Raw genomic sequence first — 18,771 nt, forward strand, 5'->3', positions numbered from 1 at the left:
TGTGCTTTTACAGACTCCTCTACTTCCTTTTCTACCAATTTTCTGTTTACTTAGTATCCCTCAGTTAGATTCATTTGTGTCTTCTACAGATACACAGACTGAACTGCAGGTGTTTCAAAATGTCAATTGTAAGTGCTAGAATCTACCTACAGTGGACTACTTCTAACTTTACTCCTCAGTTTATACTCCTTCTTTCCCTCTGCTTGCCTTGGTGTTTGTTTCTTGCCTTGTTACCTTTCTCCTAGTACGGCTTTGCTCCACTGTGTCCTCCTCCCAACCCCTGCTTGATCTTTAGAGGCAAAGCAGCATCTTCCTCTGGGCACTGCTTTCCTTACTGCTCCTGCTTATACATGAGCTGTTTCCAGACATTTTGGTACACCACTCATGTTTCTCCTTCAAGTCCCTGCTGCACACTGAAGTTCCCTAGGAAGTCTCTGAATAGTTTTGAGATTCAATAATTTTCAACTCATGGCAAATCTTGCTTTATTCCTACTCACATTCTGTCCTCTCCCCATATTATTTTGAAATAAATCTCACCTATCACATCATTTCTTTCACAAATATTTTAGTATGTATCTCAATAAGAGCTCCTTTATAACAATACTGTTAGCAACCTAAATTTCTTGCTGTCATTACATTAGTGTTCAAATTTTTAATTGTTTCATAAGTGCCATTAATACTTTTTATTTTGTTTGATTGAATTAGTATCCACATAAAGTCTAAAAATTGCATATGGTTGATAATGCTTTTATCTCTCCATGTCTTCTGGAATTTGATGGTGTTATTCAATTATTTGATATAATTCCTTACATTTCTCACCAAATCGTTATATGATTTCAAATATCTTGAAACCTCTTTTTATAAAAATTGGAAAAGAGAATCTGATACTTTGTTTGAGACTTCATATACACATATTTAACTCAGTCTGATACAATTATTTGCAGCTGTGTAGCTGGAAGGCCAATTCAGTAGTTTCCCTGAGGGACCAGGTACTTAGATTTACTGGTAAACATGAAATGTGCTTTTTGCAAGACCAATGGGGAATGCTCAGACCCCTGAAATATGCGATAAAATAATATTTAACATTAAATTAGGAATGATTTGGGGCTGGGGTTGTGGCTCAGTGATAGAGTGCTTGCCTAGCATGTGTAGGGCACTGGGTTTGATTCTCAGCACCACATATAAATAAATGAATAAAATAAAGGTCTATCAACATCTAAAAAATATTTTTAAAAAATAGGAATAATTTTAAATTGCCAAATTTTAACCCTTAATAAATTAATAAATGAGAACCCAGGCTTTCTGAAAGTGGGATCAGAGTCTCTTACATAAGGACATATAAAATATTATATTAGGCATATAAAATTTGTATTATATATGACATGTAATTATATCAGACATATGACGTGAATGGAGAACTGCCTTAAAGTTTGCAGCTGTCACTTGCTTTTTTGACTTCTTATTTTTGTGCAAAGTTTTCATTGATGGAGTCCAATCTTGTACTTGCTTAATCATTTTTCATGGGTGACATACAGGGTTGTGTAAAGCATTGCTATTTTAATGAATCAAAGATATTTTTTTCTTTTTTTTTTTTGGCCAGAGATAAACTTTGGAAGGATTAGAACCTTCAGGATAAAATGTCAAATAAGAAATTTCCTTTTATAAAGCGTTCTAATCATTTCCTCCTTGATTTTAGGAGCTGGGAATCCCAGGTGTAAAATTTTAATTCTTTTGGGAAGAACTAAAACTACTTCTGAGTCCAGGTAATAAAATAATACTGATTGAAAATATATGTAGGAATAAAAGTAAATTTTGCTGTTCATTTAATTTACTTAAAATATACCACTTGGGCTTACAAATCATAATAGTATAAAATATATTTTGAGATTAAATTTCATTGTTTGCATTTCACAAGTATTTCACTGAAAGATACATTTGAAAAACATTTCGGGAGTGTTGCTGTACATTCTTCACTTTGGAATTTCTGGCATTAGAAAATGTTACTTAGTCATCAAAGCTGTTATGATTAGATGATTAACAGGATTTTTCAGAACTGTCTGTATTATTGAAGTGATTAGATGTTTTAATCAAAGGCAGAGTCTTGAAATGTTTAATTTTTCATATCAGTTTCCTAGTTACAATTGTTGAACAACAACAAGAAACCTTGTGTTAGTTGGATTTCCACTGCTATAACAAAATACCTGAGATAAATCAATTTCAAGAAGGAAAGGTTTATTTTAGCTCAGTTTCAGAGGCTTCAGTCTAAGGTCACTTGGCACCAACACTTTGGGCCTGCACTGAGGCAGAGCATCATGGTGGGGAGTATGCATGGTAGAGCAAAGCTGTTTGTCTTGTAGTAGTCAGGAAGCAGAAAAAGAGAGGAAGGTCCAGAGTCCCAGTATACCTTTCAAGGACATGCCCCACTATTTCCTCCAAATAGGCCCTGCTTCTGAAATTTTCTATCAGCTCCCATAGCTCCATTAAGCCTTCAGCTCATGAACTTTTGAGGAATATTTAGGATCCAAACCATAACAAGCCTCAATCAAATAACTTTCACTATTTTCAAATCATTGTTTTTGTTCCAGATCACAGCCTGCATTAGACTGCGCTCAGGGAGTCTTTTACACAGTCCCCATTCCAATCATTACTGCTTATGTGATTATAACAAGGCAATTTCAACTCTGCATAATGTCTGTCTCATTTCTCCTCTTAAACTTTTCCTAACACTGTTTTTCTTTTGACTAGGTACAAACAGCACAGCATGATTCTTGTTCCTATCAACACACCTGGAATAAAAATAATAAGGCCTTTGTCAGTTTTTGGGTACACGGGTAAGTACTCAGCAAACATGTCCCTGATTCCTAAATGACAAGCATTAGCAAGCAGGAAGATTTGAATCTGCAGTGATGCTGGCGGGAATAGAGAGCATCTTAATGTATGAGAGGTATTCTTAGAAATACCTTTGGCCCTGGCAACGTGTTAGGATCCTGGTGGAATTCAGGGTACAGCATATGAGGTAGTGCAGGATGTGGTTGCATTTCATTTACTGCTTAGGAAAAGGCAGATTGTTTTCAAGGAAAAGCAACTCTAAACCACCAGTCTTTTCTCTGTCATTCATGAGAATGGATTAATGAAGTGGATGTAGATAAACAAGTTGAGATAATCTGCATAAAAGTAATTTTTTTGTCTCCAAGTTTAGTTTTCTTAGTCAATCAACCTACAACAGCTGCTAATAAGCAATGAGTTCTGTTTTGACTTAACCAAAGGCCAATTATTTCCTTCTGCTCTTGGGCCGAATTTCTAAGAAGCAAAACTGCTTTTGTTTCCTGCCACCCATCCTGGGCACATCTTCATTGTGTCCTTGCTGCTCAGGTCAACCACTGAGCAAGTATTTATTGAAGGCTCTGTGGGAATCTGGCTTTCTGTTATTGAAGATGACTGATGAATATGTTTGAGTAGCAGATGCAAGGCTTGGTTTTACGGAATGTTTGTCATCAGAACCTTCTGTCAGATGTACCCACAAGTTAAGTATAGGGACAAGATGGGGCAAACAAGCTCACTGGAGCAAATCGCACATAGGAAGTTATTGGGCTGCAAAGCAATAGCATGGAGACACCAAAAATGAATTTTAAGTACAGGTTAGGTGCAAAGACCCTCCTTCGCAGGGCCTGCTTTTGATTTTCACTATGAAATATTCACCGGCATTTCTCCAATTCCCTTTGTCCAAGGCCAAAAGACACAATGAGGAGAAAGTTGATTTTTAATGTTCATTCTGACAGGAAAGGGTGTGGAGTTAGCCAGAGGTTAGTTCTAGAATTTGGTGGGGAGGAGGAGGGATTATGTGGCCTGTCTCAGTGACTGAAATGCCAGCATTTTCAGGAAGCAAACACATAATGGAACAATTGCAGACTGGGAGTGACCTACCTGAACGAAGGTCTGTCTGGTCTCTGCTTTGTCACTAATGCTTGAGCCTGCTCTGTCCCCTCAAGCAGGCTCTTTGCATCTTCAGGCATTGATTTTCATAGTGATAAAATAGCAACTTGAGTTACGTTACTTACTTTCGATTTTTCAAACATCAAATCTTTTTTTTCCCCTCAGGCAAAATTTTCTTTGGGATTCTATATCTACAGAAAGTCAAAGAAAAAAATCAGTAATAAAATAATAATAAGGTAGTCTTGCTAGTGCTATGGAGTCCAATCTTCTTTTTCATAGCTCTGCAATTTCAGAGAAATCTCTGGATCAAATGATTTCTAAAGTCTCTTCTAACTTGAACAGCTGACGAGTTGTCTGAGCTGCTGGGTGCTGGGGGTTCAGGGCTGAGATCCAACTAGGAATGTCTGTGACACATGCATCTTTTAAACCCTTTTCCTTTTTTTTGAGTAATTGTACTTCAGTAGATTCATTATATATAACTTTATTTTAGTCACCTAATTTTTCTCTTTTTCTTTTTTCATTTTTCTCTTTAAATTGTATTTTCTGTTTTATAGATAACTTGCATGGAGGGCATCTTGAGATCCATTTCAACCAAGTACGAGTTCCTGCCACCAATTTAATACTAGGTAAGATAAGTTTGGAAGGATAATTCTCCAGTGTTGTCAGCCTTAATCTAGGTACTTTTCCATCTTATTTACTCCATTTATCAAGGATAAATTTTCCATTTTGTGAATTTTCTTACATGGAATGATATGGTTTTTTAAAAATGTTAGAAGTGTTTTTGTGTATCAAATCAATTGAAAACATAGCTTAATACAAAAATCATCCAATATCCAATTTAGAGCAACACACTTTTTCCTAAGACATGATCTGTAGGTCTCCTTGTTTTAAGAAGACCTCAGTATTTTCTGAATTCAAGTCTTACACACAAAACAGACAAATAAACAATTTTATACACTGCATGCCTGGAAAGACTCTTGCTTATTGGGATCCTACTTAGCCTTCAAATGATATCTCAAATGCTACTTCTTTCAGGAATATTTTTGTATTTCTCACCCCATCTACTCAACAAACCTCTGCCAGGCCCTAAAGTTACTACTGTAACAATCTAGCCCTCCTTTGCCTTTCTTTGGCCCTCTCTGTAGCTTTTATCCTTGCCTGTTCTTCTGGATTCTAAATTCCTAGGGTAGGGACTGTGTCTTATCTACCTTTATAACTACTGTAACACTATTAAAGTACCTTATGCATAGCAAGTGCTCAAGAACAGAACTTAAGTCTGATTGAATGTTTAAGGATGGTGGTTTAAAAAAACAGAACTCAAAATTCCTATAAATGCATAACGAACCTTTATTTTTTCTTTTTCCTCACCAAAAGGTCATTTTTATTGAGGGCAGTTCGTCAGTTTTCCAGAATTTGTGTAAATAACAAAAGGAATAGGCTGGGTCATTTTCATGTTTTCCTTTTTTACTTGTAGGTGAAGGTAGGGGATTTGAAATTTCCCAAGGCCGCCTTGGACCTGGCAGAATCCACCACTGTATGAGAACAGTAGGTTTGGCAGAACGTGCTTTGCAAATCATGTGTGAACGAGCAGCACAAAGGAAAACCTTTAAGAAGAAACTATATGAACACGTAAGGATGATTACATTCCTGAATTTATGGCACCCCAGTACACTACACTTATTATGAACAAAACCAATATTACTTGGCTAGCGAAATTTCCTCTATATGAATGAGGTGATTCTTTCCCATAAAGCATATTTACGTCTGTATTTAAATATAGTCTGATGAGAAATGCTTACCTTTTGGAAGTTTAGCTCCTACAGTATTTCATCACCTGGGCACATAGTGTGGACAACTGCTTCAGCTTTCTCAGACTCCTTTTCTAGAGAACCTGGTCATTAGAGCTTGCTGTGGACATCAAGAGGCTGTCACAGGAAGAGGACCTGCCTTGTCCTTTGGTTTTGTGAAAGAAATCAGGACAGATTAGTGTAAAGATATAGGAAATAGCCCAACACTCAGTGAAAAGAGGAACTTTCTGATAGAGAGATTGAACCTTGGAATGGTCTGCCTCAGGAGGAAGTGAGTTCCCTGTCACTTAGAGAAAGTGGGTAGAAATGGGACCAAGAATTGGTGGAATGTTCATGATATTTTGAATTTTCATCTACAAATCAGAGTCTGTTGAGTCCTTTGTTTACAAAGCACTATAAACATAGTTACATGAGAGCAATATAATAAAAATTAGCAAATAGGTATTGAGAGGGAATAGAAAACCTCATTGCAGATTTCCTTGAAAAGCTCTCTACAGAAAGTGGGAGAGTGAAATCATCCCCCAAAACATCCTTCTAATTTTTAAGAAATCAAGAAAAAGTATTATTAAATATTTAATGTGTACTCTTACTAGCAAGCTAATATTAGGTTAAACTTGTATTAATAGAATTGTATTTGTGTTTACTGGACAAGTATATTTTAACTAAAGTACATTAATCCCCTTATAAAGTACATTTATGACCATCTTTTAAATTTTTGCAGTATATTTTTTACCCAAATTCTTTTAGACTGTGTTTGCTTTCCATGAAGTATAACATGCTCAATGTTGGTAATAATGGCAGTAGTTACTAATGGTAATATTAATAACATCAGTACTGTGAGGGGGAGGGGTGGGAAGGAGGGAACCACACCAAAAAAAAAAAAAAAAAATAGCAATGGCTACTAAGGTCAATATTTTATAGTCTTTATGCTCATTCAGCATATACATGGTTTAGTTGCAACACTGTTCTCATGAAGAAAATACAGCTTGCTTTATGATACCATAACCGGGAACAGTTTGTGGGAACCCTGTTAATACCCAGCAGGGCAAGTTTTAGGCATTGGTGGGCACTGCTGCAGGAGTGAGGTGTATGACCTTTTGGGGTCACAGATACAGCCCTGCTGCTGCTATTTAGGGACTAAAGAGTTGCTCCTGACAACCATGACCTCTTCCCCTTTTCTCTTTTCAGGTTTTGCCACATAAACCATTGAGCAGGGTGAAGGGAGGACATAGTAAAATTGACAGACATCTTGAACACACAGAAGCACTTTGTTCAAATGTGACTTGAGCACTTTACCCCTATGCTACATCCCAGCCCTTTGCATTTTTTATTCTGAGACAGGGTCTTGCTAAATTGCCAAGGCTGGTCTTGAACTTAAGATCTTCCTACCTCAGCTTCCAGAGTTGTTAGGATCACAGGCATGTGCCACTAATAATACTGCCCTGGTCAGAAATTTCTGCTTTTTAAAAATATGCCTCTTCATTTGACACTTCTCACATCTGGTATAAATAAGATGATCTAGCTGAAGCAGGAAGAGAAATGTGTGAGTATGTCATAAACAAAAATTCAGGCCAGCTTACCCACCACCCCCAATTTTTGAAAGTAACATTCCATTTCCCTGAATTTGGAGACTCCTTCCAGCTCTCTTCAAACAATGCCAGACTCTAATGCAAAATTCAGTCTTACTAAAAAAAAAAAAAAATTGGCAGTTTCCTAGAACACTCAGTTCTATCCATCTAGTGCTTTTTAGCAAATCTAGGGTCTGTAGTGACCCAATTGAGAACACATTCTTTTATTATGAAGCTAAAAATGTAAATGCATTTTGAGTCAGTTTGTGAAGTTACAATTACTTGATTTTGCAACCATCAAAAAAAAAAAAATTTCTGTTGACTGCCAGCAGCTTGTTTGAAATTATGAATTCAGAACCATATTTCAACCTCTAAGACAATGCCATCCAATAGAAATATACTGAGTTCCAAATTTTATTTTATTTTTTATGGTACTGGAGAGTAAACCCAGAGCACTCTATCACTGAGCAATTCCCCCAGTTCTTTTTTTTTTTTTAAAGAAAACAAAAAACATTTTGATATTATATGCACATGTTATTTATATGTCACAATGTTATTTTTATAATTAGTTTACATCAAAATGCTTTGAGATCCAATTCTTTTCAATAAATGGTGCTGGGTCAATTGAATAAACATGTAGAACAAAATGAATCATGAACCTATACTCCATATCATATATAAAAATCAATTCCAGATAGATTATGAACTTGAATGTTAAAGGTAAAAACAATAAAACTTTTAGAAGAAAATATGGTATCAGTGGTAGGAAAGGATTTCTTAAACAGGACATTAGAAGGACTAACATAAATAGGGAAATGATAGATCTGATTTCATTAAAATTATTTCATCAAAGTCAGGGGATATAGCTCAGTGGCAGAATGCTTGCCTAGCATGCATGAAGTCTGGGTTCAATCCCATGCACTGGGGGGAAAAAAAAGCCAGGCATAATGGCACACTCCTGTAATCCCAGCAGCTCAGGAGCCTGAGGCAGGAGGATCACAAGTTCAAAGCCAGACTCAGCAATTTAGTGAGGTCCTAAACAACTTAGACCCTGTCTCAAACTAAAAAAGGTTGGGGATGTTGTTCAGTGGTTGAGTACCCCTGGGTTCAATCCCTGATACCAAAACGAAAAACAAAAAAGACTTCCTCAAAAGACATTGAATAGTGAACAGACAAGCAACAGAGCAGGAGAAGATATCTCTAACACATATATCAGACAAAGGATTCATACTCAGAATATATAAAGAACTTCTATACATCAATAAGAAGTAGACAATGAAATAGAAAAAAAAAAAAAAAAAAAAGGCCAAAACTCTGGATAGGTTATCCATAAAAGAGGATATTCACGGCTAATAAACATATAATAAGGAGTTCAATTTTATTAGCCATCAAGATATGTATATTGAAACAACAGTATAAAATTACCATACAGCTACTGGAGTGGCTAAAAATGAAGAGACAGACAACACCAAATAATAAAAAGGAGGTACAGCAACCACACTACTGGCTGAAATGTAAACTACTACAACTGTTTTGGAAAAGTGCTTCATAGTATTTATTAAAATGTCACAAGTATACAACCCCTGATTCAGTCATTCCTCAAAGTAATGCCACAACAAAAATGTGTGCATATATTTACCTGAAAACATACAAAAGAATGTCCATGTTAGCACTATTTATAACAGCAAATCTGGAATCCATTCATATGTTTACCAACAGTAGAATGTATAAATTATAGCATATTTGTACAAGGGCTAACTACTTAGCAAAAAAGAATGAATGAACCACAGATATAGATAACAATATGGACACATTTCACAAGCATAATACCAAGACAAAAAAAAAAAAAAAAGGCAGAATCAAAAATACTGCATTTATACAAAGTTTAAAGCTAAATTTATGGCGTTAAAAATCATGACAGTGGTTATCCTTTGAGGAAGCACAGTCAAGACTGGAAAGAGGCAGTGTGGTGTGGCAGTTCTTTTGAGCTACTGGTCAAATTTTTTCTTGATATAGATGTTAGAGACAGAGTCATTCTGTACAAAATCAGCAGTACTACTCTTATGATTTGTCTGAATGTATATTATACTTTAATAAAATGTTTGTTTGAATGGTGCTAAGATATATATATATATATATATATACACACACACACACACACACACACACCCACACACATATTTTTTAATTTTTCAGTTGCAGATGGGCACAATACTTTTTATTTTATTTATTTATTTTTATGTGGTGCTGAGGATTGAACCCAGTGCCTCATACATGCTAGGCAAGCGCTCTACCACTGAGCCACAACCCCAGCCCCCAAATATATTTTATACAATTCAAATTCTCTCTCAAATTCTATGAATTTGAGATTGATGAGATTTATTCTAATTGAGAGAGATGATCAGTCTTCTTTTCCCTAGTTTGCCCCAGTTCTTTTAATGTTTTATTTTTTTATTTAGAGACAGGGTCTCACTAAGTTGCCTTGGCTGGCCTTGAAATTGTGATCCTTCTGCCTCAGGCTCCTGAGTAGCTAGCATTACAGATGTGTGCCACCATTCCCAGCACAAATGTAATTTTAAATCTCCTAATACTGTAGCAACATTTTAAACAGTAAAAGCAAATAAATGAAATTAATTTTAAAATTTATTTTATTTAGCCCAAGATACCAATAAGTGATCATTTCAACTTGAAATCAATATAAAAATATTATTAATGAGATATTTTAAATTCTTTTTAAAAATACTGATTCTTTAAACTTGGGCATATAGCCGGGCATGGTGGTACATGCCTGGAATCCCAGGAGCTTACGAGGCTGAGGCAGTAGGATCGTGAGTTCAAAGCCAGCCTCGGCAACTTGGCAAGGTCCTAAGCAACTCAGTGAGACCCTGTCTCTAAATAAAATACAAAAAATGGCTGGGGATGTGGCTCAATAGTTAAGTGCCCCTGAGTTCAATCTCTGGTATAAATAAATAAGTAAATAAAAAAATAAATAAAAGTGGGCATGTGTATTACACTTACACAACATTTCAATTCAGACTGAGCATATTTTAAATGCTCAGTAGCCACATTTGATTAATGACTGTCATACTGAACATAAGTGCTCCAGAGATGCTCTAACCAGACATCCTATGGCTGAAGAAATTTCCCAGAGCAAACATGACTATGCCTAAAAATGTCTGTGGCAGGTGAAGGTGGCTTGCAAGAAAGCACTGTAATTGTCTGCCGGGCTAACTTCCTTAAACATTGTTCTCCAATGAAAAAACAATGCTGTGTTCAAAACTGGGAAACAGAAGCTGATTTCAGCTAACAGGAAGCATTTAGTATGTTGCCTGGGCTTCCGTGCTGAATTCTAAATGTCCATTTACTCCTGGGATTATGGTGAGGCTTGACAAAAAGGAAAATTCTCAGAATGTTCACCAAGATAAGTGAGAAGAAACTACTAATTTTTGTTAAACTTTTTGTTGTAAGATAATTATAAATAGACATATAAGAAATAATACAGAGATTCCCCTATACCTTTTTTATACCTTTTTACCCAGTTCCCCCCAGTGACCACCTCTTGTATCAGAACCACATGCTGTTATGGATACAGTTAGGCTACAGAACATTTCCATCCCTACAAGGTCCTCTCATGGCCTACACCCACTTTGCTCTCACTCCCACATCCTCATTAACTCCTAGCAACCACCTACGTGTTCATTTTTATACTTTTTTTACTCCAGGAATGGAATTGTACAGTATGTAAACTTTGGGGACTGGCTGCTTTATCCTTTAGAGATTCATCTAGGTTGTGGGTATCAGTAGTTGGTTCATTTTTCTTGTTGTAGCATTTCCTAGTATGGTTGTACGACAGTTTACTTAACTATTGACAGCAAATCATCTGGCAGTTGCATGTTTAATTTTTTATTGTTTTTTGGGGTACTGGGGATGAAACCTAGGGCCTCATGCATGCTAGACAAGCATTCTATTGCTGAGCTACATCCCCAGCCTAGCATGTTTAATTTTTGAAGAAATTGCCAGTCTGTTTTCTGTTTTTCATTCTCACTGTGTATAAATGATCCAGTTTGTCCACATCCCCAACAGCATATGATGGTGTCAAACTTTTTTTTTATTTCAGTCATTCTGATAGATCTGTAGTGATATCTCAAGTGGCTTTAATTACATTACCCCAATAGCTAATTGTAAATGAGCCTTTTGTGTGCTTATTTGCCATTTATATCCTCTTAGGTTCATGTATTATGGCCCATATTCTAATTGGTTGTTTTTTTTTTTTTACTGTTCTGTATATATTCTAGAAAACCTCCTTTGTCAGATGTATAATTGGCAAATATTTCTTCCTCTTTTCATCATCTTAACAAGGTCTTTCACAGAGCAAAAGTATTTAATTTTAATGAATTCTAACATCATTTTTTGCTTTTGTGAGTCATGCTTTTGGTGTCAAGTCTAAGAACACTTTGTTTTGCCCTATGTCCTGAAGATTTTCCCTTATGATTTTTTTCCTTAAACTTTTACATTTGAATATGCAATACATTTTGAGTTAATTTTTGTATAACATATAAGGCTTAAGTTTGATTTTTGTTTGGTTGGTCCCCCCTCCCCATGGATGTCCAATTCCTCCAGCAACATTTGTGGTAAAGGGTATCTTTCCTCTACTGAATTACTTTTGTGCCTTTTTCAAAACTCTATCAGATATATTTATGTGGGCCTATTTTGGATTCTCTTTTATGTCCTAATTATCTATGTCTGTCTCTCTGCCAACACCACACAAGTCTTGCTTACTGTAGTTATAAAGCTTGTCTTGAAATAAACTAGACTGACTCCTCTCAAAAGTCAGTTAGTGACTGATTTCTCTTTCAAAAGTGTTTCAGCTATTCTGCTTCATTTGCCTTTCCATGCAATTTTTAGAATAATCTTGTTCTTATCTGCACGAAGAATCTTGCTTCGATTTTGGTAAGAATTATGTTAAATCTATACATCAGTTTAGGAAGAATTGATATCTTTACTGTGTTACATTTTTATTCCATGAACATGTCTCTCCATTTATTTAGCTTTGCTTTGGTCTCTTTTATCATCTATGTGTAGCTTTCAGCAAACGAGTCCTCTACATGTCTTTTTACAGTCGTACAGCACATAACAATGTTTTAGTCAATGATGAGTTGCATATACAATGGTGGTTTCATAAGATGATATCACCTAGTGTACTCTATGATGTTTATGCAACAACAAAATCACCTAAGTACACAATTCTCAGAATGTATCCCACAATTACACTTAATTCACATACAGAACTGTGTGCATAACTCTATTTACACATAAGTATTTTGGGTTTTGAGCAATTACAAGTGGTGGTGTATTTTTAATTTCAGTGTCTCTGTGTTCTTTACATATACATATTTATATACACACAGTTGATTTATGTGTGTCTATCTTGTATCCTATGATCTTGTTAAACTCACTTTTAAGTTCCAGAAAATTTTTTGTGGATTGCTTGAGAGTTTTGAGGGCAGGCAGAACTGGTCTGTATCCTGATTGTGGTTATACCAGTCTACACACGTGATAAATTCATATACTTGTCCACCAAGGGAAAGGGTCATTTAAATAAATAAATAACAATAACAGTGCAACATACGGATGCTTTTCAAGTTTAAAGCCAGCCTCAGCAATTTAGTGAGGCCTGATCAACTTAGTGAGACTCTGTCTTACAATAAAAATAAAAATAAAAATAAAAAAGGTCTGGCGATGTGACTCAGTGGCTATGTACCCCTGGATTTAATCCATAGTACAAACAACAACAACAACAACAACAACAATAATAATAATAATATTATAAAAGTAAAAAAAAATTAAAAATTAAAAAATAAAGGGATACTGTTGAGTCATCCCCATACTGGGAATTGTGTATTTTGACCATAACCAACTCCACCACCAAACATCTAGTCAAGTTTCAATAAGAACATGCAGTTTGTATTCAGGAATAACATTCAGGAGTAGTTTGGCAAAAAATTGCCAGTTCAGCCATCTTGACCTTAGGCATAGAGATATCCAAAATAAAGAATTTTTTTGAACAAATAAAGTTTATTTTTAAGTTTTTGATTTTAACTAGTATTTCACAGGTATGTGGCCAGGTGGTGTAGATGGACCAAGTGAACTCTTTCATTTAGAATGATATAGAATGATCATTGGCCTAGAAATTGTTTTTGCCAAACTACAAAGGTGTGTTACATGTGATTATCAGACACCAGCTTATCTTCTCCTTCCTTTTGCTCCCCTACAGGAAGTTGTGGCTCACTGGATTGCTGAGAGCCGCATTGCCATTGAGGAGATCCGCTTGTTGACCTTGAAAGCCGCCCACAAAATAGATACTCTAGGCAGTGCTAGGGCCAGAAAGGAGGTGAGGCCCCTGGACCACTAACTGCAGAGCCTTTGCCAGTTTCTCCCCCCTATTGTGCATTTCAGGTTTCATGACACCTCAGTGGCTCTCAGAATATTGGAAGCCCTCAAGTAATTATGGTTTAAAGATTATAAATATCTATTATTTGCTAGTTTTTATAGGGCTGCTTTAAGGAATGACTTTGGGGGATGCAGAATATCAGCTTTCTTGACACACAGCGACAAGGAATGGGGAAATTCCAGGTGTTATATAGGCCTGGAATTAATAGTACTAATTACTATATTAGGCCACTTTCTGCTAGCCTTAAACCATGGGCAAAGTATGTAACTTTGCTGCTTTGGCCTAGGGTTCTTGAGGAGAGTAACTGTGATGATACATATAGAATGCATAGGATGATTCTGCCACAGAGTAAGTGCTTCACAAAAGGCACCTCTTGTGCCCTGCCTTCCTTCTGGCTTATATGGAATAAGGACATATTATTTCTAAAAGCCCATAAAATTGCTAAGAGAAAACTGAGTACTGGAGCGATGACCCTTGAACTCTTTTTATGATCCCAAACATGATAAGTGTAATTTATGTGCTGCCTGAAATCCTTTTGGAAACAAGGCAAGTTATAAATAAATGAATAAAACATGACTTGGAAGAGATAGGTCTTTACAGAAGGTCTGCATTGACTGAAATATGGCTGTTAACTGCATTATAGAAAATTTCATTGTTGGCTTTCACCAGAGATCCTGTTTTAGGGGTGATTTGGTGTGGGAAAGTTTCCTTATTTCAATTCACAGAGGAAAACATGAATTACATCAAATTCTGGCATAGTGTATATGGTCTAAAAAGCAGTCTTGCGTATCTTGCTACTATAGATTGCAATGATCAAAGTGGCTGCCCCACGGACCGTCTGCAAAATCATTGACCGAGCCATCCAGGTGTGTGGAGGTGCAGGTGTTTCCCAGGATTTCCCTCTGGCTAACATGTGAGTGGATGTAGAATATCTATTTAGAAATATACAGATGCCTTGACACTAATTGTTCAGGAAGAAAATAAAGATACTAACTTACTTTAAAGTATAATTGAAGGCTTAATGAGGTGATCTGAGACATTAATATACAGCTCAGCACCAAGAAATGTTTGACTCTTATGATTACAATCATCAGCTCAGTCTGACATGTTCAATTTCACACTGAGGGGACCCACTAAGAGTTCCTGGCATATAGACATAGCATGGAGATCTACCCAGAAATACAAAGGAGGGGAGGGCCACAGAGAGCCAAACACAGCCAAGAGCCAGCTGTGTGTCCTGGACAGGTCACCACCCACCGAGGGAACCAGCAGCTGGACTTGCAGCAGTGAATGCCAGTGACCATGAGATAGCCAGATTCTCATTACTGGGAGGTGAAAAGGAACATTCTCCATTTACCACCTGTCGCCACACATGGCCACAGTGCTACCTTCTCTATGGCACTGGAGAGAGGGTCTCACAGCCCATGGATTTTTAGCCTTAAGAAAGAAAGAAACACATGCTGTCACACGGTTTGCTGTCTGAGCCTTACTTAAGATAGCTCTTAGCTCTCTCAGCTTCCGGTAACATGTAGCAAACCAAGCATGAGATTAACCCACTGGTTCAAGCCCAGAACCTGCATGGGGAGAGGAGGTGGCAGGAGCCATAGCACCCTCTCTGTGGTCCTCACATCCAGTTCTGACAGCAGTGCATAGTCGCGTGGCACAGGTAGCAACAGGAGCCATGATGTTCCTCTTTGCCATGCCGGTGGCAGTGCACACCCGGGGGTGCAGTGGTGACTGAAGTTAGGCAAAGTTCCTCTTGGTGCCCTTTGGCCATGCACACCTGGGTTTCCAGTGCCTGCGGGAGCCATGACTTTCACAAACCCTTTATCTATAGCACACACATGGGGGTGAGTCAATGGCTGGAGCCAGCTGCTCAAGGCCCCTCAGCTCATCCCTGTGGTCAGGGCAACAGTGGGAACTGTGGTTTCCCTCCTGGCTCTGTCAGTAGCAGGTGGCTCAGGTGAAAGGCATAGCGACTGCGTGGGCACTTGTCTTCAGTCTCTGCAGTGGTGTGAGTACCAGCAGCTGGCTCAGCCTTGGTCTCAGAGCAAGTCCTCCATCCTCCAGTTCTGAAGGGCACCACCCTCCATTCTCTCCACCTGTCCCTACAGTGCAGGGCACCCAGTGGGCTTCATCACTGTCACTCTGCTGTGCCAAGCTGGGGGGTAATGAAGCAGCTACCTTCTGAGCCTGTGCAGTGGATCACCTGTGGAGTCCCAGAGATTGGAATGTGTAGGGGTTTCTGAACCCTAGGTCAGTCCAAATCCAGACCATAGCTCCCTTCTCAAGATGCTCCTGGCCACAGCCATGTGGGTTCACCAGGAGACGAGGTGAAATCCTTTCCACAGCAAGGCTACTGTGCAGATTTCAGGTGACCTGTCTGGGTGGGCTTCTAGCCTGGTAGGCGATGAGCCTTTCTAGTAGCTAGGATTGCAGCATCCAGCCTCCTCACTGATAGGGTGCTGGGATTCTCTCTTTCATCCTGACCCTGGAGAGCCAGGATGGTAGACACCGGGATATTTTGTTGTTGACCCAGGTCTCCAAATTTTGGAAGTCCTCTGTCTTACTCCCTTCATTTTAGTTGTATTCTTTTTCAATATAGTAGGAATACCTATTATATTGGACTTAATCTTGGTTTAGAATTATCATTCCATTAACTTACCATGTTCCTCTTTGATACCTGCTCTTTTGGTTTTATCAGGTATGCTGTAACACGAATTCTGCGCCTAGCAGATGGACCTGACGAAGTGCACCTCTCAGCAATCGCCAAAATGGAGCTACAGGACCAGGCCAAGGCAATGAGAGCCAGGATGTGAGGAGGGTGGCACCGAGTCTCACACTTGCAACAATTGAGAACAGGGTTAGTGTTCGATTGTGGGGAAGATTTTAGCCTCTGTTTTGATCAGTGGGTTTTATAATGTCAAGGGTCACACAGATGTAAGTTAGAAACTCTGTAGCTGTAATTAAGTCTAGTAACTAAGTGGTTTAGAATGTGCTTTCTAAATGTAACTTGTAATGAGATCATGAAGTAAATTGGAGAACCATTTCTAAAACATAGGCTTAGAAATGGTTTGATGTTTTGAATTTTAGGAATTACTCAAATAACTTCAGTAATATTTCATCCTGCTTTTAAAAATATATAGTTGAATCTCTTTCACACTATTTTTTTGGGGGTTAGTTTAACATCATGTCGTAATGTTTGCACTGCAGAAAAACACATGGCTGAATGGAGTGTGTTGTTCAGAATTCGTGCAGTTCTAACCTCTTCATGATGTAGCGGGGAGCACTTACGTCCTCAATCTGAATGCACCTGACACTTATAAGAAAACATGGCATACTTTGAGAAAACATAACTAAGAACCATTTTACTTGTTTATAAAATGTTAATGAGAACAGTGGACAGTTTGAGCTGCAAGAAAGTTCTTCCATTTTGTTAAGAAGTTAAAGATAGTCTGCTCTGAGTGGCTGACAACAGCAGCCTATCCTTGTGGCAGTTACGTCAGCTGTCCCACACAGGACAGCTGTTGGCTACGTGTAACTCCTGAGCATTCTCAATGTGGCTAGTGAAAGTGAGGAACGGAATTTTTTATTTAAAAAAATTTAAATTAACTTATGGGGAACACTTTATGCTTAGGATGACTTGATTATGTGAATATACTTTTCAACTGTAAATTTTATGAAATCTTAATACAGAGAAAGTATTTTGAATCAAAATTTGGCACTCAAATAAGAAAACAAAGTAAGTGTAAAATATACACCAGATTTTGAAAACTTAGCATGAAAAATTCTCAGAACCTTTTTATATTGATTACATATCAAAATTACAACTTGGAAATATTGAGTTAAATAAAGTATATTATTAAAAAATCATTTCACCTGTTTCTTGTTACCTTTTTAGTGTGAATGTTATTGGAATAATAACTGATAAAATTTTTAATTTTCAAATAGAAGGATTTTTTCCCCTAAAAACTTTTAGGCTTGTTTTATCAGAATGCATACACATCCCATGAATTTAACGATGTCCTTAGATGCTTTTGGTCATGATGTAAATTTCTCCCTGGGTGAGTATGGAGGTGAGCAGGAACTTGGCCAGCCCCGAGATGTGGTCCCCTACGTGTTGTGAGGTCCTCTGCGACACTGGCCACCTTAACCTCTGTAACTCGTTTTCTTTCTATACGTTGAAATCAATTTTTTAATCCCAGAGGACCCTTACCTACCGAGGATCTGCTGTGAGAATCACTGAAGCCACATAGAACACCTTGAGATTTGTGAAACATCATACTTTATCAGATCTCCTTATCTGATGTGGGTCAAATCCTATAACCTTATTACTTATTTTCAAAGTTGTACTTTAGAAGAAATCAGGATTTTTTTTTTTTAACTATTGACATTAAGCGTTATGCTCAATATTGATAAATCTTGTCATTTTTTTTATCTTTGAAGAAAGCTGGCTAAATTGGTTATTTGTTTCAGTTATCTACGGTCCTGTACATACCAAACTCTAAGGCAGATCACTCCATGTCATCAATACTTACCTCTTTCCCTACCTTTATTTATTTAGATAAAATTATGGTAAAAGAACAGAGGAATTTTTTTGAAAGAGAAAAAATGTCTTAAAATTATAAAAATGAAGAGAACCAGGGTCCCTTGGCCCTAGGCATGGTGGGCGAGTGCACTGACTATAAGCTCGTGAGCTTCAGGTCCTTTCTGGGGCTCTGTCTCCCCAGGCTCTTGCCAGGAGTCACTGAGCAACAGTCCACCTGGGACAGTGCTGGCTTTGCCATGTGTTAGGAACCACATGGTTTTAAAATGAGAAGTTGTCCTTTATAAAACAACACAGCAGGAAGGGAGGAAGGAGGGTGAGCTCCCCAGTCAGGGCTTCACCTATCAAGACCCCTCCAAGATTTCCTGGGTGGCTAGTAGCAGAAGAGGAGGAGCTAAAGGCTGCCAGACAGGAAAGACACACAAGGTCCCACACAAGAAGGTCATGGTCTTTGCTTCAGCAAAA

The 18,771-nt window shown here is 37.6% G+C and overlaps 1 protein-coding gene across 2 annotated transcripts in view; it reads left to right on the forward strand.

The window, feature by feature from the left end:
* Acad11 (acyl-CoA dehydrogenase family member 11) overlaps window positions 1–16,623 on the forward strand; it is an 89,822-nt gene extending 73,199 nt beyond the window's left edge. Inside the window, exons 14-20 of one of the 2 annotated variants that reach the window (XM_047564691.1) lie at window positions 1,697–1,763; window positions 2,746–2,831; window positions 4,488–4,559; window positions 5,408–5,562; window positions 13,584–13,700; window positions 14,564–14,673; window positions 16,465–16,623. In XM_047564691.1, the coding sequence (XP_047420647.1) occupies window positions 1,697–1,763; window positions 2,746–2,831; window positions 4,488–4,559; window positions 5,408–5,562; window positions 13,584–13,700; window positions 14,564–14,673; window positions 16,465–16,579 (722 nt within the window). In that variant the 3' untranslated portion in view covers window positions 16,580–16,623. The remainder of the gene's footprint in view (window positions 1–1,696; window positions 1,764–2,745; window positions 2,832–4,487; window positions 4,560–5,407; window positions 5,563–13,583; window positions 13,701–14,563; window positions 14,674–16,464) is intronic. The other variant, XM_047564692.1, reaches the window with a different exon arrangement.
* Window positions 16,624–18,771: the final 2,148 nt, after the last annotated feature.

This window comes from Sciurus carolinensis, chromosome 9, assembly GCF_902686445.1.
Source record: "Sciurus carolinensis chromosome 9, mSciCar1.2, whole genome shotgun sequence".
NCBI classification, from domain to species: Eukaryota; Metazoa; Chordata; class Mammalia; order Rodentia; family Sciuridae; genus Sciurus; species Sciurus carolinensis.